Source organism: Mirounga angustirostris, unplaced genomic scaffold (genome assembly GCF_029215605.1).
Source record: "Mirounga angustirostris isolate CCGP_5_RB_7025 unplaced genomic scaffold, mMirAng1.0.hap1 SCAF_9, whole genome shotgun sequence".
Classification (NCBI taxonomy): Eukaryota; Metazoa; Chordata; class Mammalia; order Carnivora; family Phocidae; genus Mirounga; species Mirounga angustirostris.
The window spans coordinates 49,301,371-49,324,143 of NW_026991717.1; the positions used below are offsets into that span (position 1 = coordinate 49,301,371).

Consider the following 22,773-nt stretch of genomic DNA (forward strand, 5'->3'; position numbering starts at 1 on the left):
CACTTAACCGACTGAGCCACTCAGGCGCCCACCTACATGTTTGCATATTAATAGTAGTACATTCTCTCACCAAACTCAGCTCAGACCCCGCCCTGCTCCTTATCAAACTGGAGCTTCTGAAGCTCAGCAAAAACTCACATTTATTGTTTCTTTTTTTTTTTTTTAAAGATTTTATTTATTTATTTGAGAGAGAATGAGAGACAGAGAGCATGAGAGGGAGGAGGGTCAGAGGGAGAAGCAGACTCCCTGCCGAGCAGGGAGCCTGATGCGGGACTCGATCCTGGGACTCCAGGATCATGACCTGAGCCGAAGGCAGTCGCCCAACCAACTGAGCCACCCAGGCGCCCTCAATGAAGTTATTTTTTAAGGGAATAACAAGGATGTTTTAACTTGTCTCACTTATTATATCTTGCTTGTAATTTCTTCTCATCTTGTGCCTCCTCCTCCTCAAAGCTGAAGAGTCTAATTCCTTCCACACACCAGCCATCATCGCAGGCCCACAGAACATAACAGCGTCTCTTCATCAGACAGCGGTTTTCGAATGCGTGGCCACGGGAAATCCCAAACCACTCGTGTCTTGGAGCCGCCTGGGTAAGTTTTCTCGGGGAAAAGAGTCTTTAAACTCTGTTGATTTTAATGAAGCTGACAGAATGTTTATTTTATAGGCAAAACACATGTTTGTCATTGAAGTGGCTTCTAACTTTTCGGCATTTCAGTGTGTGGAGAAAAGGTTTTTGTATAGCGGATTTTATGCTTTTTATGATATGATTCAATGGTGATCTTTTGACATAATTTTAGATCTTATGTTACATTTTTTTTTTTTTTTAAGATTTTATTTATTTATTTGACAGAGAGAGAGACAGCGAGAGCAGGAACACAAGCAGGGGGAGTGGGAGAGGGAGAAGCAGGCTTCCTGCCGAGCAGGGAGCCCGATGCGGGGCTCGATCCCAGGACCCTGGAACCATGACCTGAGCCGAAGGCAGACACTTAATGACTGAGCCACCCAGGGCCCCCCCCCCCTTTTTTTAAAGATTTTATTTATTTGACAGAGACACAGCAAGAGAAGGAATACAAGCAGGGGGAGTGGGAGAGGGAGAAGCAGGCTTCCTGCCAAGCGGGGAGCCCGATGCGGGACTCGATCCCGGGACCCTGGGATCATGACCTGAGCCGAAGGCAGACGCCCAATGACTGAGCCACCCAGGCGCCCTTATGTTACATTATTTTAACCGAAGTCTTCTCTTGGAAATAGATCACAAGTCCATTGATGTCTTTAACACTCGGGTACTGGGAAATGGTAATCTCATGATATCTGATGTCAAGCTGCAACACGCCGGAGTGTATGTTTGTCGGGCGACAACCCCGGGCACGCGCAACTTTACAGTTGCCATGGCAACCTTAACTGTCTTAGGTATGTTTTATTTCATCCTGCATTCAGGAGAATCTCGTATTTTAACATTTATTGTATTATCTCATTCATCGCTTACTTCCTCCTTTCTTGAACTTTGTAGCATTGATACGAAGGTTGATATGAAATCCTGTGATCCAACAATGAATTTTAGAAGCAAGTTAAAGCTCTGGGTTAAAATGTAACTAACTATAATGCTTAAGTCACCCTCCTGTTTGCCTGCATACCATTATGTTCCTTCTTATTTAAGCATCTCTTTTATGTCTTTGTTACCTACCCACAAATCCACATATCCATTTACCAATCTAAAACTTTAATCTGTTGATTGTATGCGTTCACAAGTGGCTATATATTATTGGGCTTAGTTAAGTAGGATTATAGTGTACCTATTTCTAGTGTGTTGACACAGAGGGTCTCAATAGGGAAAACCTCGAGGGAATGGACATCTAAATGAACAATGCTGAGAAAAGGCATCTGGACAGTTATATGTAGAGTGTAGATAAGAGGCTCAGAATGTTAAATATTTTCAAGGATGGGACTTGAGTCATTTGCCGAACTCTTCCTTGACTCTTTGTATCATTCCTGTTGGAGACATGGACATTTTTCTCTGTTCTTTTTTCTTTAAAAATAGCTCCTCCTTCATTTGTTGAATGGCCAGAAAGTTTAACAAGGCCTCGAGCTGGTACTGCTCGATTTGTGTGTCAAGCAGAAGGAATCCCCTCACCCAAAATGTCATGGTTGAAAAATGGGAGGAAGATACATTCAAATGGGAGAATTAAAATGTACAACAGGTGGGTATGTCACTTTGCTACTATTTTAGAGAAGATATAGTGGCTTTAGTAATTGCTATGTGAACTGGTTGTAATATCAAATATCTAAATTATCTTGGTATTTTAAACTAAAATAAGAAATTTAGATTCTGAAGAGGGGGGAAATGAGAGGGGGAGACAAACCATGAGAGACTATGGACTCTGAGAAACAAACTGAAGGTTCTAGAGGGGAGGGGGGCGGGGGGATGGGTTAGCCTGGTGATGGGTAGTAAAGAGGGCACGTATTGAATGGAGCACTGGGTGTTATGCGCAAACAGTGAATCATGGAACACTACATCAAAAACTAATGATGTAATGTATGGTGATTAACATAATAAAATAAAATATGAAAAGAAAAATTAAGATTCTAACATCAGCACGCCATAGATCCTTTTGTATTTTATATGTGGATCATGGAATTGGTAGATTATAATGAAATAAATGTTGGACAGTCCCCTAGACCTGGGTTCTAGTCCTGATGAGCCAATAGCTAAGTTATTAGCAAGCATATTAACCCTTTGGGGTCTCAGTTCCTTCTTCCATTAAAAAGAGAAAATTAGAAGGAAATATTCAAATCTCAAGGAATTTTTCAAACTTAATGATTTTTAGAACTCATTTTTATTAGTATAAATATGAGTCTTCTTATAACATTGCCATATGTTTAATAAAACTTTAAAATTTTTTGTTGATCTGAATTTATGTAACATTGCAGTATTATATAAGTTAGATGCTATTACAGAATAATATACTTTTTTATAAAAGCCAAATTTTTTTTTAAGGTTTTATTTATTTGACAGAGAGAGACACAGCGAGAGAGGGAACACAAGCAGGGGGAGTGGGAGAGGGAGAAGCAGGCTTCTGGTGGAGCAGGGAGCCCAATGCGGGGCTTGATCCCAGGACCCTGGGATCATGACCTGAGCCGAAGGCAGACGCTTAACGACTGAGCCACCCAGGCACCCCTAAAAGCCAAATTTTAAAAAAGAGATTAGTCTTTCACCTAAAGCAAACAGGGTTTGGATATCACTATTACTTAAACTCAGAAAATAAGAGTAATTTTAAGCAACTCAGATTTTTCAGTGGGGTTGATTACACAGTTTTTTGTTCTTTGTAACTTTTGTCACTTAAAATGAGAGTGAACTTAGCAATAGTTTAACTTTATTTTTACATCATTCTTAGAAATTTTCATAAAAATATTTTTTTCTTTCCTCAGTAAATTGGTAATTAACCAGATTATTCCTGAAGATGATGGTATTTATCAGTGCATGGCTGAGAACAGCCAAGGATCTATTTTATCTAGAGCCAGACTGACCGTAGTAATGTCAGAAGACAGACCCAGTGCTCCCTACAACGTGCATGCTGAAACCATGTCAAGTTCAGCAATCCTTTTAGCTTGGGAGAGGCCACTTTATAATTCAGACAAAGTCATTGCTTATTCTGTGCACTATATGAAAGCAGAAGGTAAGCAATTTGAGGAGTATTTATTTTCAACTGCTACTTGCTGTCAATAATTTCAGTATGAATGATGTCTTACCAGAAAATATTTTTGAAGTTCTATGGCATTTATCTCTTTTAATAAAATAATCTATCACCTGCATATCAGTTTTTGCTAAATGTTTTTATTATTGTATACTTTGTATATATAAGTATAGTTTAAGATTTTGTTTAGAAATAAGTACCATCTCTGCCTGCTAAAAATTACAAAGTGGTGGAGTAATGAATTTCATTCCAGCCAAGATATAAATTCTTTAGCTAAGACTTGATGTTCCAATTTAAGTATACAGTTACATAGGAACAATGTTGTAATTGGTTCATAAAATAATATGGTGAATTATGGTCACTATAGCATGTTATTTTTAAGGGGGGGGGTAAACATTATCAGATCCCCATAAGTTGATTTTATATGTTTTGAATGTTTCCTGAAAACATTTAAAACTCTGAATATTGAACAGGACTCTCTTTGTTGATACGTCATTTCTTATATAAAAGTAGAAATCAAATCTGTCTTAAAATTTTTATTCAGAACTATTAATTCCATTGTTTTTGCAATCTTTTTTGCCCTAGTATTTTCTTTTGGCAAAAAAATTCGAGGGAAAGGAAAAGCTACTTAGAAATCCTAGAGATTTCTCTACTGATCTCTCATAGAAACCACAGAAGTTTACAAATTTTAGTTGTGCACAGTCTAGATTTTATGCAATAGACATTAAAACAAATCCTAGCACCCAAAAATGATGATATGATAAAATTGTCCATATAAACAGGTGGTTTGTTGTTGTTTGTTTTTTATACTTTGAAGTAGTATTTTGAAAAGGAATATTTTGAATTTAAATCAGGGGTTTTAGCAAGAAGAATGAAAAGTCTAACTGAGCATGTTGGAGTATGTTAATTCCCTTCTTAGTGATTTAGGAAGGTAAAAGGAATGCTGGTTTTGGTGGAGACCACTCTTGTTCGCTATTATGGTCATTTCATTAGAGCCTCCACATGCGGCTCAGTGGTCTATTCAAGGACAGAACAAGGCTTTTTAATTCGAACTCAAGGACCTTGTTTGGTAGGTCAGAAATCGTACTATGCAGTTCCTAATTAACAAGCCATTAGCCAGTCTGTTGTGAAATGGCTGTAATCTTGTCTAATTAAAATGCTATCAAGTTAATTCAGAAATGTGGGAAAACTTAATGGTGGAATTTGCCTTCTGTTTTGTTTATAAATCCAGTGAGGGGGAGAAGGGCCTTGGTCCTTAGAGCGTTTTGATGAAGTTGACGTGCATTTACCGTGAATTGTTCGCAAAGCCCAGGAGCTGCCAGTGTGCTTATTCCCCTGTACAGATCCGCGCCGTAGGAATTAAATCACACAAAGGCAAATTCTGTTCTATACCTTGCCATGCATATTTTATTAAGAATTGCTGAGAAATTTTTTTTTTCCTCTTTGGGGCGGGGGGAAGTTCGTTGTGGAACAAAGTGTTTTGAAGTACATTCTGTGCCTCCCAGTTCTTTTGCTTCCTACTAGAATAAATAAAAAGAACAACTTGTGTCAGTCAAATTTAATAGAATCTCTAGGGCCAAAATGAGATCTTTTGCAGGACGACTTTTGGTTTGGTTTGTTTTTATAAAGCCTGGAGACTTTACATTCCCATAAAGCCTAGAGCCTTTACGTTCCCTACTGTCTCTCCATTTACTTTTAAAAGGAAAAAGAAGCCATGCGTTTAAGCAAGTAAAACTTACACTGTTTCAAACTACGGTGTTCTATAACATTACGCTCTGTTGTGTTACTGCTCTGCATTGTCTCTGCTATGGGTTTTGACTGGATATTAAAACAAATTTAGAAGAGGTTAATTATTTTCAGTTTGATTTACTAGGGAAGAATTCAAACTACTAATTTGTAGCAAGATGTAGTTACTTTTAGAAGTCACATTTCTTTTTTTTTAAAGGGTCACAAAAGATAACAAAGATTAGGCAGGAGGATCAGTGTGTCACGGTAAGGGAAATTGGTCCTGTTCATTTTGAATACTCCTGATTTTTAAACGCCGATTCTTTAATCTAGGTTTAAATAATGAAGAGTATCAAGTTGTCATCGGAAATGACACAACTCATTATATTATTGATGACTTAGAACCTGCTAGCAATTATACTTTCTACATTGTGGCATATATGCCAATGGGAGCCAGCCAGATGTCTGACCATGTGACACAGAATACTTTAGAGGATGGTAAGAAAACACAGTCTATGTCATTTAAGTATGAACATTAATATGTTTAATCCATTTCAATGAATAAATGTGTTTTAAATTAGAGAAAATATCCTCTTTTTGGTTAAAAAAATAATCAAAACAGGTATGGTAACTGGCAGGCTAGTTTGCCATTTCAAATTTGACCCTCACTTTTTGACAATAAGATGATAAGTGTAGAGTTTTTATAACTTATAATGTGTAACATAAATTTTAATAATAAAAATCTTATATTATTGTATTTCTTCAAGTTTCCTAGTGTAAATTGTAAATACATTGACGTTTTAAAAAAATTTTTTTTTGACATTGCAGGGTTTTTTTGAGTGGAACAAAATGTGGAATTTTCTAAGCATAAATAAATATAAATACAACAAGTAAATATATAATGAACAGAGGTCAGAGGTCTTGGACCTCTGAAACTGGGAGTTTTTGAAATTTAGTAAACTGTCAGTTAAAAAATATTCTTTAAAAATCAGCAGTTAGTCTGTTTTTAGGTATAATATGTTTATTCTGCTTAAGGAGGAAAGTAATAGTTGTTACAGACCCTGGGTTGGAAGTTGAGTTGTAGTCCTTTTGAGGGCAGGCCTCCATATATTCTTGTAATGATGGGAGATCCCATCCATTAGTAAAGTCCTGAGACTGATTCTCCTCCTCTGATTCGTCATCTCTCTCTCCAGGGGCTCTCTAGAAGGCCCTTTTTGTACCCGTCACTGGGAAAAGGGAATGATTTAACATATGCTTAATTATACTGTTCCTCCTTTACAGATGTTTTCTCATCCTCACAAAATGGCCCACCCTTAGTTTTCAAAACATTTTTTTGAAGCATTTTTTCATTTATTTGAGAGGGAGAGAGACAGAAACAGAGAGCATGAGCAGAGGGAGGGGTAAAGGGAGAGGGAGAAGCAGACTCCCTGCTAAACAGCGAGTCAGACAGGGGGCTCCATCCCAGGACCCTGGGATCATGACCTGAGCAGAAGGCAGATGCTTAACCACCTGGACCACACAGGTGTCCTTCAAAACTTTTTTTTTTTTAAGATTTTATTTATTTATTTGACAGAGAGAGAGACAGCAAGAGAGGGAACATAAGCAGGGCGAGTGGGAGAGGAAGAAGCAGGCTTCTCACTGATCAGGGAGCCCGATGCGGGGCTCGATCCCAGGACCCTGGGATCATGACCTGAGCCAAAGGCAGACGCTTAACGACTGAGCCACCCAGGCGCCCCAAAACATTTTTATGTAGATTATTTCCATATCATTTTCTTTGTTCATTTGGTCCCAGATCTCTTACTTACATCTCTATTATGCCACTTATTAGATGTTTATAAATTCAGAGTTTGACTAAATGAAAAAAATTACTGATTTGGATGCTCAATTCCAATTCAGTTTTCATTTAACAGTCTGTTCCATTTTAGGGGCGTCTGGGTGGCTCAGTGTCCTGCATGGGGCTCCCTGCTCAGTGGGAAGCCTGCTTCTCCCTCTCCCTCTCCCTCTGCCCCTCCCCCTGCTTATGTGCTCTCTCTCTCTCTCTCTCTCAAATAAATAAATAAAATCTTAAAAAAAAAAAGTCTGTTCCATTTTAGAGTGAATCACAGTATTTATGACCTCTCGAATTCTCATCACATTTAACCTCTGACATGTATATCTAAGGTGAAACACAGGCTGGGGGTGTGTGCTGTTTTGGGGCTTGTGGGGGTTTTTTGGTGTATTCCTCCCTATATCCTTAAAGGAAAGGAGTCTGACCATAGCAAGCTACTTTTTAAAACTTGCCAGTTCCAGTTAAGTTATGATCTCAAAGTTCTTTTTCCTTTAAACCTTTTCTTACTCTGTAACATTTTACTTAATGTAGTTTCATTTTGTTTTCTGAATAACACAGACTTCTGACCCTACTTTTCACGTTTCTACACCAGTTTCTCCACATTTCCTAAGCCCATACGTCTCAAACGGAGATGTGTGGGTGTCCTAGGGGCACGGCTGTGTGCAGCAGATACAACTAACACTTGTGGAGGGCTTGCCCCTGCCTGTTCTAAAAACCTTCTCTCCGTTATCTCATTTAATCCCTACATAACCCTGTGATAGAAGAACTGTTGTTATATAAGACACAGTCAAGTAGAGGGGATAAGAATGTGGGCTTTGTTCAGTCGGCCTACATCTGCTCCTTCACTAATGACCTGTGTGACCTTGGGCAAGCGGTTTAACCTCTTTGTACCTCAGTTTCCTCAGCTATAATGATCGTGGTGCTTCCTTTGGTTTTGGTGAGAATTCATGAGTTCATACATATCAAGGACTCAGAAATGCTTAAAAAATTGATTTTCTCTTTTCCAACTATTAGTTCATTCATGCAACAAATATTCATCGAGTACCTGCTGTGTGTTATTTGATAGTAGTGAACAAAAGAGACAAAAAATTGTCCCTGATTTCGTGGCGTTTACTTTCTAGTGGGAGAGGGGCAGAGGAACAATAGACAAGATAAACAGTCCATTATGTAATTATATGCTATATGGGATATTGGTAAGTATCTAGGAGAAGGGGAAAAAAGCAAGGAAAGGGAGTATGAAATGTTGGGAGGGTTTGAGACTTGAGACACAGTCACCCAAGAAAGGCTCACTGAGTAGGTGACATTTGAATGAAAACTTGAAGGAAGTGAAGGTGCGGGAGCTGGTGAAGCAGGTGACTGGGGGAGGTGCATGCTCGGCAGAGGAAATGGACATTGCTGAGGGCTGCAGTGGAGGGAACAGGTGGAAAGCAGTAGGAGATTGGGGCCCAGAATCCATGAGGAGCCGACCCTGTAAGTACATAGGGCTTTGTATGAAGTCACAGTGAGGACTTGGGCTTTTACTTTTACTGACACTTTGCTTTCTTTGGTTCTCTATGCTCGATCCTTCCTCATTATTTTTCCTTCTTTTTTTTTTTCTGGTTTGTGATCTACTTGCCTGAAAACCTCTGCTAGGGCTGAACGTATCCCTCCTTTATCACGTGTGTTGCTCTTAAGAGAATGCAGTAAATACTGCAGTGCTAATTGACAGTTTTGATTCTATTCATAAGCAACCTGTTTTCTTGTATGACTAGTTCCCTTGAGACCTCCTGAAATTAGTTTGACCAGTCGAAGTCCCACCGATATCCTCATCTCCTGGCTGCCGATCCCAGCCAAATACCGGCGGGGCCAGGTGGTCCTCTATCGCCTGTCCTTCCGCCTGAGTACTGAGACTTCCATCCAAGTTCTGGAGCTCCCGGGAACCACACACGAGTACCTTCTGGAGGGCCTGAAACCAGACAGTGTCTACCTGGTGCGGATTACTGCTGCCACCAGAGTGGGGCTAGGAGAGTCATCGGTGTGGACCTCACATAGGACACCCAAAGCTACAAGTGTGAAAGGTAAATTTCTAAACATGATTGAGGAAGAGTATTTTTACTTTTTTGAAACTTACTTTTATAAAATCTAAGTCATGTTTAAATGGTGTTTTATGAATGAAAATATTCCATAGATCATGGACTTCACTGAAAATAATTTTAAACTTTTTGTTGCATAGTCCCTTTTGACATAGAGCTCAATAGTGTGTAAAACTTTTGGTTACACTGTTAGTTTGCTTAGCAAATTCTTCATAAATGGGTGAATCCAAATCAAACTGAATTACCAAAAGTTATATACTAATAGAGACCTAATTGATATTATTGCCATATATATGTATGTGTGTGTGTGTGTGTGTGTATAGATAGATAGATAGATAGATAGATAGATAGATTTAGATTTTATTTATTTATTTGACAGAGAGAGACACAGAGAGGGAACACAAGCAGGGGGAGTGGGAGAGGGAGAAGCAGGCTTCCCACTGAGCAGGGAGCCCGATGCGGGGCTTGATCCCAGGACCCTGGGATCATGACCTGAGCCGAAGGCAGACGCTTAACGACTGAGCCACCTAGGCGCCCAATATTTTATATTTTTAATTCTGTCTCAAAGTTTAATGTCACTGTGGAATTTTGATAGTTAGGTTAAAATATAATTGCTTAGAATTGCACTTTTTTGCAGCTGTTGGTTTAAAATTGGGTGTATATTTATGAACTATGGATTTTTTTTTTATTCTTATGTTAATCCCCATACATTACATCATTGGTTTTAGATGAAGTGTTCCATGATTCATTGTTTGTGCATAACACCCAGTGCTCCATGCAGAATGTGCCCTCCTCAATACCCACCACCAGGCTAACCCATCCTCCCACCCCCCCCAGAACCCTGTTTGTTTTTCAGAGTCCATCGTCTCTCATGGTTCGTCTACCCCTCCGATTTCCCCCGCTTCATTCTTCCCCTCCTGCTACCTTCTTCTTCTTTTTTTTTTCTTAACATATATTGCATTATTTGTTTCAGAGGTACAGATCTGAGATTCAACAGTCTTGCACAATTCACAGCGCTTACCAGAGCACATACCCTCCCCAGTGTCTATCACCCAGTCACCCCATCCCTCCCACCCCATCCCCCACTCCAGCAACCCTCAGTTTGTTTCCTGAGATTAAGAATTCCTCATATCAGTGAGATCCATATGATACATGTCTTTCTCTGTTTGACTTATTTCACTCAACATAATACCCTCCAGTTCCATCCACGTCGTTGCAAATGGCAAGATCTCATTCCTTTTGATGGCTGCATAATATTCCATTGTGTATATATACCACATCTTCTTTATCCATTCATCTTTCGATGGACATCTTGGCTCTTTCCACAGTTTGGCTATTGTGGACATTGCTGCTATAAACATCGGGGTGCACGTAGCCCTTCGGATCCCTACTTTTGTATCTTTGGGGTAAATACCCAGTAGTGCAATTGCTGGATCATATGGTAGCTCTATTTTCAACTTTTTGAGGAACCTCCATACTGTTTTCCAGAGAAGAACTATGGATTTTTTTATGCATACATTTCTGTTGGCTTTTTCTAGCCCCTAAGTCTCCAGAGTTACATTTGGAGCCTCTGAACTGTACCACCATTTCTGTGAAGTGGCAGCAAGATGCTGAGGACACAGCAACCATTCAGGGCTACAAGCTGTACTACAAAGAAGAAGGGCAGCAGGAACATGGACCCATTTTCTTAGATACCGGTGACCTTCTCTACACTCTCAGTGGTTTAGGTGAGTGAGTCCGTACTGCACTTTCCTTTTGTCCTTCCTCTCTGACCAGTTGGGAAAAGAGTTTTTGGATATAGGGCAGAAGAACTGACTTACTAGTAGAAAGAGAATTGCCTTTATGACATCACTGTGTATATCCTCCTGCTTAACTCTGTGCTGGTCTTTGACTCACCATTGTGAGCGAACTGACAAGGTGTCAGATAACCTTGGTATCTTTCTATCTTTCCCCCACCTCTGGGCATCTGCTTTTCTTTCTACAGTTAACTTCTGGTAGAGTGAGATCTGATCAATTATTATGAATGTATGATGTACGTGAAATAGCAATATCACAAAATGAGCAGAAAATAGACAATGATTAATTTAGAAATTGCCGGAGAGTGCTTTGTAGGTGCATTATTTTCACATATAAAATATATTTAAATTACAAAATAATGCTCTTACATATGACCATGTCACTATACATATTTATTTTTGTAGCTGTAACACAGAAAAAGCACTCAGCCTTGTGTTTGGGTTTATCACAGTTCCGAAAGACACCGTTTTATTCTCTGTTCGTCTTATCTTTGCTGAGTGAAGAATTTCATAATGTGACCATGTTTAATGGAAAGTAAGGAAACTTATGTCTACAATAAGTACATGGATATAAACAGATACTCAAGTTGTAAAATGCATACTCAGTTATTTCTTAGTTGTTAAAGCAGCAACTTTAACTATGATTCCCAACTAGATTCCTACTGAATTGTTAGAGCACCTTCTGCGCATACTGGAATTTCACAGTGCTCTCTGGCTCTTCCCATCACAGACTACCCTTTGGAGTGCAGAAGGGAAAGGGGCATAGTGACCCCACTGGGATAGCTCCATTTGCTTTTCTGGCTTCACGGCACAACCTGTGAAAACAGCAGTAGTCCTGAGACCCTGTGTGGTGACAAGCTATGGTGGGAGTCTGTTTTTAGAGGCAGGCACATAGGAGGATCCCATCCTCTGGTTCTTTGCTGTAGTTTTCCAGATGGCATTTTGCTTCTAATCTTATTGTCTTGGATTTTAATTTAATCTACATTTGCTTAAATAAATTTCACTATTGATCCCTGTCACACAGTTTTATAAATGATGAGGAGAAGTTACATATGTTCCAGGGTGACCTTCCTTAAAACCATTGATGCAGAGGAGGTGGTAACAAAACCTGTCACCAAAGTCAGGAGCCAGCCTTCCTTCCTTCCTTCCTTCCTTCCTTCCTTCCTTCCTTCCTTCCTTCCTTCCTTCCTTCCTTCCTTCCTTCCTTCCTTCCTCCCTCCCTCCCTCCCTCCCTCCCTCCCTCCCTCCCTCCCTCCCTCCCTTCCTCCCTTCCTCCCTTCCTCCCTTTCCCTTTTTCCCTTTCCCTTTCCCTTTCCTTTCTTTCCTTTTTTTTCTTTCCTTTCTTTCTTTCTTTTTTTTTTTTTTTAAAGATTTTATTTATTTATTTGACAGAGAGAGACACAGCGAGAGAGGGAACACAAGCAGGGGGAGTGGGAGAGGGAGAAGCACGCCCCCCGCGGAGCAGGGAGCCCGATGCGGGGCTCAATCCCAGGACCCTGGGATCACGACCTGAGCTGAAGGCAGATGCTCAACCACCTGAGCCACCCAGGCGCCCCCAGGAGCATTTATTTCTAGCTGCAGCTTCTCAGTGTGCTCTCCCTTTCTATGTTCATATCATTTATTCAAAAGAGTTGTACTAAGTTATCAAGTAAGAAACGGGATTTGGGACAATAGCTGATGAAAAATCACACATCAAACTCAGTATTTCCAGTTTCTTCACTGTTCAGGAAATATAAATAAGTAGAAAATACAAAAAATAAGTTCATAGAGCACTTTTCTTGAACACGTAGGTAGCTTATTTTAAAAAAATGAATAATTTATTGGGAAGAACAGAATAATGCTCTGCTTGTGAAAAGTTTAGAGAAACATCTTATTAAAATTTTGTCAATTAAAAACAACGCTTTAGAGGTGCCAGGGTGGCTCAGTCGGTTGGGCATCTTCCTTCGGCTCCAGTCATGATCCCAGGGTTCTGGGATCGAGTCCCGCATCGGGCTCCCTGAGCCTGCTTCTTTCTCTCCCTCTGCTGCTTCCCCTGCTTGTGCTCTCTCTCTCTCTCTGTCAAATAAATAAGTGAAATCTTAAAACAAAAACAAAACAATGCTTTAAAATTTAAACATTTTCTATGGGTGCGTATAAATATAAAGAAGACCCATTGATCTTTGTTGAATTTTTTTTATAATCTCTAATAGCTTTTAGTACTATGAGTTTTTATTTCCTTCTGTGTTTTAAAAGTAAATCACATATATTACGGCCTGTGTTTTTATGTTGTAAAATCCTTTGTGTATACTACTTGGGGTAATTCAGCTTAAAATCACTGTATAATGCATAAACTGGGAAATTATTTTGTTATAGTCAGTATGCCTCTCTGTTAAAATAACTCCATGTTTCCTGACTGTGGAGTTAGACCTGGGTAGTTGGGCTAATTGCAGGGCAGGCTAACAGGGGACTGTGTCTCAGCTGTAGGACTTTCTTGTTGGACAGTGGGTTCCACACCCCTGGAGGTGCCAAGCCAGGGCTGGAACGGGCTGACCAGCAGAGATGCAGTTGATCCAAGCATTGTACAGCTGTTGACTAGCTCACCTTTAAGATGCCTTTTACTCTTGAGAGCCCTAGGGTCTATAGTCTTTCTTAGACACCGTTGGGGCCTAGCTGAGCTTATAGCAAGTTGAACGGGTATAACCCACTAAGCAGGCAAGTGTTAAGAGCTCTCACTCCTTTCCTTCTTACTTTCGGCTATTGGGAGGGCAGTATGTTCTGTTAACTGGACAACTGACCATCTGTGACCATTTTTAGCAAGAGCATCTGGCGTTAGCTGCCTGTTTAACAGAGAGTGATGTGTGCAGAGGGCAGTAGGTTAAGGGAACCCTATCTGTGTCTTGCATGGTGAATACTAGCTTTTGTACATTAAAGATGCTCTAACTAGAACTAGATTTACTAAGTGGGCTTGGAAATGAAATTTAAATGCTTCTGTTTGCTGAATCAGTGTCAATTTGAGTAGCAAACTGATGTCTCAAAATTTCATTTTCATACTAATCCCTTCTCTGATGCCCTAATACACATCCTTTTGTTACTTCTGGTAATTAAGTTTTCAACTAAAAAGTATGTTATTGGGACACATTCTCCTTGGTAACACATACAGTTCTTTGTTTCTGAAAGAAAGAAATGAATTTGTGTATTTCAATTCATTTAACAAGAATTTACAAATTATTTTTCTAAATAAGGCATTGTAGTACTAAATAAAAAGATTTAACAGATGTGACCTCTGCTCAAAACAAGAAAAACCAAAAGAGATTAACTTGATTTACTTTCCTGATTTTCTCCCAAAGTTCTGAATAACTAAATTTAATTGTAATGAAAGTTGTTTTACAACATTTTATGCTAAATCCTCAATGCTCAGTTCAAAGATGTGACTGTTTTGTTTTTTAAAGTGGCTGAAAAGATTCTTGTGTCTTTATTAGTAATATAAATATTGGTAGAGCAATGGAAGTATTTTGATGTTGCTGGTTTGTTCTAGTTTAATGATTTGTAAATACACAGTTTGCTTTTAATTAGAAATGGTTTGGGGGTTGGTGAAAAAAACATTTGGCTTGTGATTTAATGTTTATTTGATTTGTTCTAAACTGTGGTTTGAGGTTTTCTTCAAGATTTGCATCTTTGTTGTGATTATTTTCACTCAGTTGTTTTTTTTTCTCCCTTGGCACTTCTCATGTTTACCTGTTTTAAGCAGAATTTTAAAACATTTGTTAAATTTATCACACAATAAACTGAAGCAAAATTAATAGCACACTTGTGTTCTTTGATAATAGACTGATTGAAATAATTCATTCCTCTTTTTTTGTCTGTTTATTTCAGAAATTGGCTTCAAATTCTGAAGTTAGGGTTTCTAAATGCAAAGAAGACTGTTTTCATAAGCTGTCAGAAACTTCTTAATTGTTCAGTATTTATATAATAAGGGGGAAAGGGGGGGATTATTTAGATGGTGCTGTTGTTAGTTTAGCATTTGGGACACGATAATCTTTAGCTTCTATTTTGCCAAAGAATGTGTGCTATTATATTTCACAGCAAGCTTGATTAGTGAGTATGAGATTAACAACAGTTACAAAGATCCAAAATATTTAAAATCATTAGTAATGTTCCTGGATTCCTTGCACACCTTTAAAACTCACAGATCTTTTTTTGATAAATCCAAAATTGGAATTCCCAGTTACCGTGGGGGAAATAGGAGACAGAAGAAACAGTCCCTGGGTAACAAGTAATTTTAGAGTCCCTTAGCCAGCTTGTATGGAAGCATGATAAAATTAAGTCAGATTTCTGGGTGTTATCCTTTACCATAACAGAGTAGGATTTGGTTGTGTGATTATATATCTGAGGAAAGAAAATCAAGAGCTACCCCTGGTGAGTCAAACATCTATCTGGAGGGAGTTGTAATCTTTCATTTAGTCAAGACAGGACATAAAAGAGACTACTTTTATCAGAGAGGGTTCATTGTGAACCTCACTATAATAGTGATTTTGTTTTGAAGAGAACTAGAATCGCTCAGTTTACAAAATATGGAAGTCACGTTTTAAGGCAAGCCAAAGTCTTTTCAGAGACTGTGTTCCCTCATTCCTCTCGCACAAGGAAGCCTTAGATAACACTCAGAAAAATCTCTGGAAACATGCTATAGGTGAAAATTCTTGTAATCCGGCTGTTTTGCAACTTTCTCACCGCACCCCTTGAGAGAGAGTAAAAATCTACACCATATTTTATAAACAGATCTTCCTGATTGTGTATAGTCTCGAGTATATCTTAGCATACTGACTTTTAGCCTAAAAATTCATTTCAAATAATTTGGTGCCTTGCTGTCAACTACCAACTCAAATGTAATTACAGATGCCAGGATTCTTCTGTTTTCTAAAGTAACATATAATCAACAACATAGGCATGATTAAGCACTTTGTCCAGATTAGGGTTGACTTCACAGAGTAGTGTTGGTTTCTTTGAGATCACTTTGCATTTATTTGTTAACAGATCATTTTTAGCGATTGGTGTAGAAATTCCATTGACGTTATTGCTGTCATTTACCACAGGCAAGATCGTTGGGGACATGCCTCGTATTTTTTTTGCGTCTCTTCAGTTCTTCCTGTGCTTTATCACTGTTAAATTCCACTTTTAGTAGAAATAGCTCTCCTCTGAACAGTGTCTGATTGCATTCTTTCTTTCCTTCCTTTCAAAGAATTACAAAATAAATTCATTTAACTTACATGAATAATTTTGGAAACCACCTACTCTCTAGGCCAGAAAACTGACCAACAATGTGGGAGTACTAATTATAACAAAGGGAACATTGTAAAAGTATTGTATTTCACTTACTTCACTATTAATTATCTTTTAAGTTACCCTTTCTTGTGTTTTAATTTATTATCTAGCCAAGATATGTTGAAATGTCAACGCAGATTTTAGGAAATACTCAACTGTTTTTTCTTAATTTACTAGGAGAGCAAAAACTTTTAAATATTTCATTCTCTGCAGTCTCTGAACATGCCACATACAAATATTCAGCTCAAACTTTAGAACCTTAATACTTGAAATATTTAAAAACCAATACCTCAAAAGAAAGGGAGCATCCATTTCTTTAAAAATCCTGTTACTGAAAAAATACTGTTACATCAAGACAGTAACAAAGGAAAGATTTTCATTTGCCAATTTGCAACTACCTCCATTTAAAGAAAAAATTTTACCGATTTGTGAAACTGTAAGAACTATGCAAAAGTTACAGGGCTGTCATCTGGTAAACTTTCCTTTAAATTCCTTCTCTTGAAGTATTTTTGATACTCCCTGGATGAAATTGAAGATATACCTCTTTCCATTTGGAAAAATCTTCCCCAGCTTTTAAGTCTCAACCCTCTGGGACTCCTCTTATGACCTCGAATGGTGTCAGTCATTCCCATGGTACATCATTTATAATGCTCTATTATAGGAGCCACTTGGCACTGACGGCTAAAAGAAAAATATCTGTGAAGTAAATTTCATGTCTGTTGCCTGGCATTAGCTCTGTAACTTATTAACAGATTAAATCCTGGTTCTTTACCTAATCTTTTAAATAGGGATAATAATAATAATAGCTATTTTAAGACATTAGGAAGTTTAAATGAAATAATGTAATAAAGTTAGCACAGTTCCTAGAAAACTGCATTGTAAGTCCTCAACAAATGTTAGCTGTTATAATTGTTTTTAAAATTGTTCTCCTCCTAGGATGGAGCCTGGAAATCTGTATTTAAAAAAAATGTTTTCATGTGATTTACCATGATCACTACATTTGGAAACCAGTGCTTCTTGAACTTTAATATCTAAATGGCGTAAAATCTTTGCATTCCTACCTACTTTGAGAAACAGCATCTAGACCAGAAGTAGGCGGACTTTTTTTTTTTAAGATTTTATTTATTTATTTGACAGAGAGAGACACAGCGAGAGAGGGAACACAAGCAGGGGGAGTGGGAGAGGGAGAAGCAGGCTTCTCGAGGAGCCGGGAGCCCGATGCGGGGCTCGATCCCAGGACCCTGGGCCATGACCTGAGCTGAAGGCAGACGCTTAACGACTGAGCCACCCAGGCGCTCCCAGACTTTTTCTGTAATGAGACGGATAGTAAATATTTTAGGCTTTGTGGGTATTATGGACGGAATGTTTATGTCCTCATCAAACTCATATGTTGAAGCCCTAACCCCTAATGTGACTGGATATATGGAAATACGGCCTTGGAGTAGGTGATAACTGTTGAGTGAGGGCATAAGGGTGGGGCCCTAATATGATAGGCAGGTGCCCTTCTAAGAAGAGGAGGAGACAGTAGGCTTTCTCTCTACCATGTGAGCAAGGACTCAGTGAGAAGGTGGCTGTCCACAAGTCCGGAAGAGAGCTCTTGTCAGAAACTGAACACTGGGGAGCCTACTGGGAAGGGGGCAGAGGTCGGGTCATCTTTACTGGGCCGGGAAGGAAGGGTTTGGCCCTGGCCACCGTGCTGCGATGTGGTTCGAGATCCTGCCCGGGGTCGGCGTCATGGTCGTGTGCTTGGTCTCCCTGGCATAGCCAGAGCGCACATCCACAGGCTCAGTAACGGGGACAAGGAAAAAAGGGTTGTCTATTATCCATTTCAGTGGAGTTTGATGCAAAGAGATAAGTGGGTCTCTGGAGTTAATCATTACTATGTGTCAAAGGGTTTGGAGAATATCGATTTAGGAAGCATTTTCCTGATTGATGAAAAATAACTCAAGTCATACTCATGTACCCCTTCTAGAAGGTTATGCAGTGTATTAATGTAGTGCGTAATAAAAACAACAAAAAAGTAAAATCAAAAAAAAAAAAAGAAAAGAAAAGAAACCGAACACTGCCAGAATTTGATCTTGGACTTCCCAGTCTCCAGAACTGTAAGAAATTAATTTCTGTGGCTTAAGCCATCCGGTCTGTGGTATTTTGTTATGGCAGCCCGAACAGACTTACGCAGTGGGCCGTAAGACCCACCACAGGTGTTCCATTCTGTCACTAGAGCACAGAGGCAGCCAGAGGAGATACAGAAATGCACCGATACGGCTATGTCCCAATTAAACTGCATTTACGGACGCTGAAATTTGAGTTTCATATATTTTTGATTTGTCACAAAATATTATTATTTATTTTCTGACCACTTAAAAAATATAAAGACCATTTTTAGCTGGCAGGCTGACCCAAAGGCAGTGGACCATCTTACTGTATTTTAGCAATTCCAGGTGTAGACTCTAGTTACAGTCTTTGTTTTAAAGTCTATTTTGGGGGCGCCTGGGTGGCTCATTCGGTTAAGCATCTAACTTTTTTTTTTTAAGATTTTTTTTTTTTAATTTATTTATTTGACAGAGAGGAGACAGTGAGAGCAGGAACACAAGCAGGGGGAGTGGGAGAGGAAGAAGCAGGCTTCCCGCCGAGCAGGGAGCCCGATGCGGGGCTCGATCCCAGGACCCTGGATCATGACCTGAGCGGAAGGCAGACACTTAACGACTGAGCCACCCAGGCGCCCCCGGTTAAGCATCTAACTTTGATTCGGGTCACGATCCCAGGGTCCTGGGGTCAGGTCCCCCTCCTTGTGCTCTCTCTCTCTTTCTCTCTGTCAATAAATAAATAAAGTCTTAAAAAAATAAAGTCTTTTTTATCTGATACAAGTATCGCTACTCCAACTTTCTTTTGACTTCCATTTGCATGATAGATGTTTCTCCATTCCCTCACCTTCAATCTGCAGGTGTCTTTAGGCAGTGTCTTTTGTGTCTTGCCAAGTGTAGACTCTAGTGTTGTTGCTCATGAAAGTGTGGTTCCAGGATCAGCAGCAAAATCTGGAAGTTTACTGAAATGCTGAATTTCGGCCTTCCCTTGTCCCTTCTCCTGATCTTCTGAATCAGAATCTCTGTGTTAATAGGATTATTAGGTGATTAGTATGCACACTGAAGCTTGGGAAACACTGGACTAGAGGACCTAGTATATTTTTTCTAAATAACTAATATTCTTTGTAAGTTAATAGATTTTAGCATTCGTTTGTTACTCATGTCGGAGATCTTTCAGACTTTGTTTTTGTGCCTTCTGCGTTCCTATATTGCTGACTCTCTTAATTGTTAGGCCAATTATAGGTTTGAAATATTGTTGCCACTAAGCCTCTCTTAAGTCTCCTTTTACTGCACTTTTTATGGCATATTTTGTTTCTAGTCCTATCTCCCCATACTTTTCAGCTTTCACATGGGGATAAGCATGGCCTTTCATGGGTATGATCCCTTAACCAATGCATTTTTTCCTAGACATCCAGGAAGTGGATGAATCACAAGCTCTCAGGTATAATCTTCCAGTTTGTGCCCTTCTTCCCTGTATTTGTCTGTCACTGAGTGCTCATTCACAAAGTCATTTTTTCATTCTCAGATACTTAACAAAGCTTATGGTATGGTAGTCCCTATGTTAGGTACTGCCACATCTAATGTAAACGTGGTCATAACATTTGAGTCTAGGAGGAAGACCAACAAATAAGCAACGGAAAAACCAGGTGACAAACTCTTGGACAGCATTTGGCAGGTGCTTCTGACCTATTCCAGGGCTGAATAGGGATGGTTTCCAGGAAAAAGTGACATTTAAGTTGAGATCTAAAGGATGAGTAGGATTAGTCAGGCAAAGGGGCAGGGGCAGGTACGGGTTATATGGGACCTAATAAAATAATATATAATAACATAAAAATAATGTAAAAATACACTGTCAGTATAGGGCCTTGTACCTACACTGTAGAGTATAGGCCCCATGCAAGTGTGAAGGGTTCTGAAAATTGGAAAGTTCTCACAACTTCATGGTAAATCTGCTCTGCAAAGAGGGAAGGGCAGAACCCAGGAGATACTCAGGGACTGGTGAAAATCATGTGGGACATCCAGGAGGTGAGGGGGACCATGCTCCAGAGAAGACAAAATGTTACTGTTTGATGACAGAGTATCACCAGCACCTGGGCAACTGCATGAGGGAATTTGGGCTTTATCCTAAGGGCAGCATGAAACCACTGAATGATTTTAAGCAAGCAAGTGACCTGATTAGGTTTGTTTAGAAATATCTTTCTGTTGGCAGTGTGTAAAATATAATGTGGAGAAATAAGACGTGAAGCAGCTCAGAACTACCTCTTCCCCGAAAGTTTTTTTTTCACTTCCTTTCTGATTCAGAGATGCTATAAGTGTACATTCCGTGTTTGCTACAATCCTGTTGCACATGGCAATTTCCATGCACACAAATCATAAAGATTTCTTCAGAAAACAGCAAATTCTGCTGCTTTTAATCCGTTTATACTCAACTTTTGGGAACTACAATCATGGTATAATTTATCTGTATCTATATATACACATATATATATATCTCCACCAAATCAGTAAATTTGGAAATTTCTTTGTGCAGACCCTCTTCAAAAATCAAAGTGTTAGGTAATATTGATCCCATATCTAAAAAAACAAACCCTACTCTTTTATAAAGGGAAAGATATTTGGATCTTTGGTTTATGCTTGTCTTAAAGTCAGCCTTGTAACTGTGTTAAAGTGTTTTAATTTCTCCCTCCCTTTGCTTGAGTCAGCTCTCAAGAGGCATGTAGTCACAAATCTAATGGTGTCTTCTGTCCCCCTGAGAATGCCTAATTACCCTTGATTTGGGACATGTCATTTTAGGCAACTGTGATGTTGCCAAGTTAATTAAATTTCGTGTTTTTAAATGAAGAAGGAAGTAAAGGAATAATATAAACTGTTCTTTGAAGCCATGAAAGAACAATATTTTTGAGCCCACTCAGCTGCTACCATTGAGCTTTAGGATAGGCTCTTAGAGCTACAGTACTGTTTACAAAGCCCTCGTTAACACTGTGTGAATACAGTGAGTACAGTGTTTTATGGAACTCAGTAGGTCTCAGATAAAGAGATTTCTGTGCTTCCTTGGTGGTTCTTTTGGGCCGCTCCTAGAAGCTCGGTGGCCTTGCAAATCAGAAGACGAACTCAATTTAGAAGTCGCTGATAATGGGCTGCGGTTACTATTAAGTTAATGTAAATTAATTACCAGTAAATCAATCACAAAACTGAAACCATCCCCACAACATACAGTTTTGACTTGTGTGATTTCTTCTCCTGACACCTCCTGAAGACCTTGCCTAGAAGATAGTGCTAAATAAAAATGTGAAATTTCTAATTTTAGGGTTGATACGATATATATTTTTCTCAGAACTTTATGTAAGCTACTTGGTTTAATAACACGAGATTGCTATCTATACCAATTTCATTGCCATTTCTTGTTTCATAAAATTTTCATATTAAAGTGTACCCTGCCTAATTATGGATGTTAAGTTTATTTCCCATTATTGTTAAAATTTAAAAATTGGTGTATATTGATTGAAAGCACATACTCTGTACCAGGTCCTGTATTGGGGACAAGGAGTGTGAACATAAGATGGCATGCCTGCTTCCAAAGTATCTAAGCACAGCATGAAGGGGACCTATTAGTGTCCATAGGAAAATGTGCTAGTGGACAAAATTGAGATATAGTCAGTGTTCTAGAAGCATAAAGGATAAATGGATAATTTTTACTGCATGATGGAGAATGTTTTGCATAGTAGAGAATGGAGGAAAGTCATTCCAATAATAGGAAGTTACAGGGTACAAAAAAGAAGACTGAAGAGGTGGCCTCATTGGTGTACTATGGCTAAAACATGGGTCGCATGAGTAAGAGTTGTAGAGACTGAAGCCGTAGAGTTAAATAGGAACCATGTTTTAAGAGCCCTGTGTACCCTAATAATATTGTCCTACAATACAGTAATGAGGAGCCATCAAAAGTTTTTAACTGAAAGTAAAACATGGCTTGTTTCAGAAAGACAATGTCGAGGATAGGTTTAGAAAATGCAGTGAGTATGGACCAGGGAGGGAGTTACTGAAGACAGGAAATCAATACAATGGTTGTTGAAGTAATTTAAGTTGATGAGGGTATGACTAAGACAATAGTTTATTGGAGAGAAGGCAGATGTGAAGTTGTTTTGGGCTTAGAACAATCATGGGGCGCCTGCGTAGCTTAGTCGGTTAAGCATCTGACTCTTAATCTCAGCTCAATCAGGACTTGACTGATTACATATGGCCTGATGGGAGGCCTTCAGATAGAGGTATAGGGGTCACACACC

General features: G+C 39.1%; 1 protein-coding gene and 1 pseudogene across 4 annotated transcripts in view; both read left to right on the forward strand.

The window, feature by feature from the left end:
* Positions 1 to 22,773, forward strand: part of PRTG (protogenin) — a 135,966-nt gene that overhangs the window by 64,135 nt on the left and 49,058 nt on the right. For all 4 annotated transcript variants that reach the window (XM_064570447.1, XM_064570444.1, XM_064570445.1 and 1 more), the window contains 7 exons: positions 454 to 591; positions 1,250 to 1,408; positions 2,037 to 2,196; positions 3,425 to 3,672; positions 5,749 to 5,913; positions 8,995 to 9,300; positions 10,854 to 11,042. In XM_064570447.1, the coding sequence (XP_064426517.1) occupies positions 454 to 591; positions 1,250 to 1,408; positions 2,037 to 2,196; positions 3,425 to 3,672; positions 5,749 to 5,913; positions 8,995 to 9,300; positions 10,854 to 11,042 (1,365 nt within the window). The remainder of the gene's footprint in view (positions 1 to 453; positions 592 to 1,249; positions 1,409 to 2,036; positions 2,197 to 3,424; positions 3,673 to 5,748; positions 5,914 to 8,994; positions 9,301 to 10,853; positions 11,043 to 22,773) is intronic.
* Positions 15,543 to 18,794, forward strand: LOC123861994 (NADH dehydrogenase [ubiquinone] 1 alpha subcomplex subunit 1-like; annotated as a pseudogene).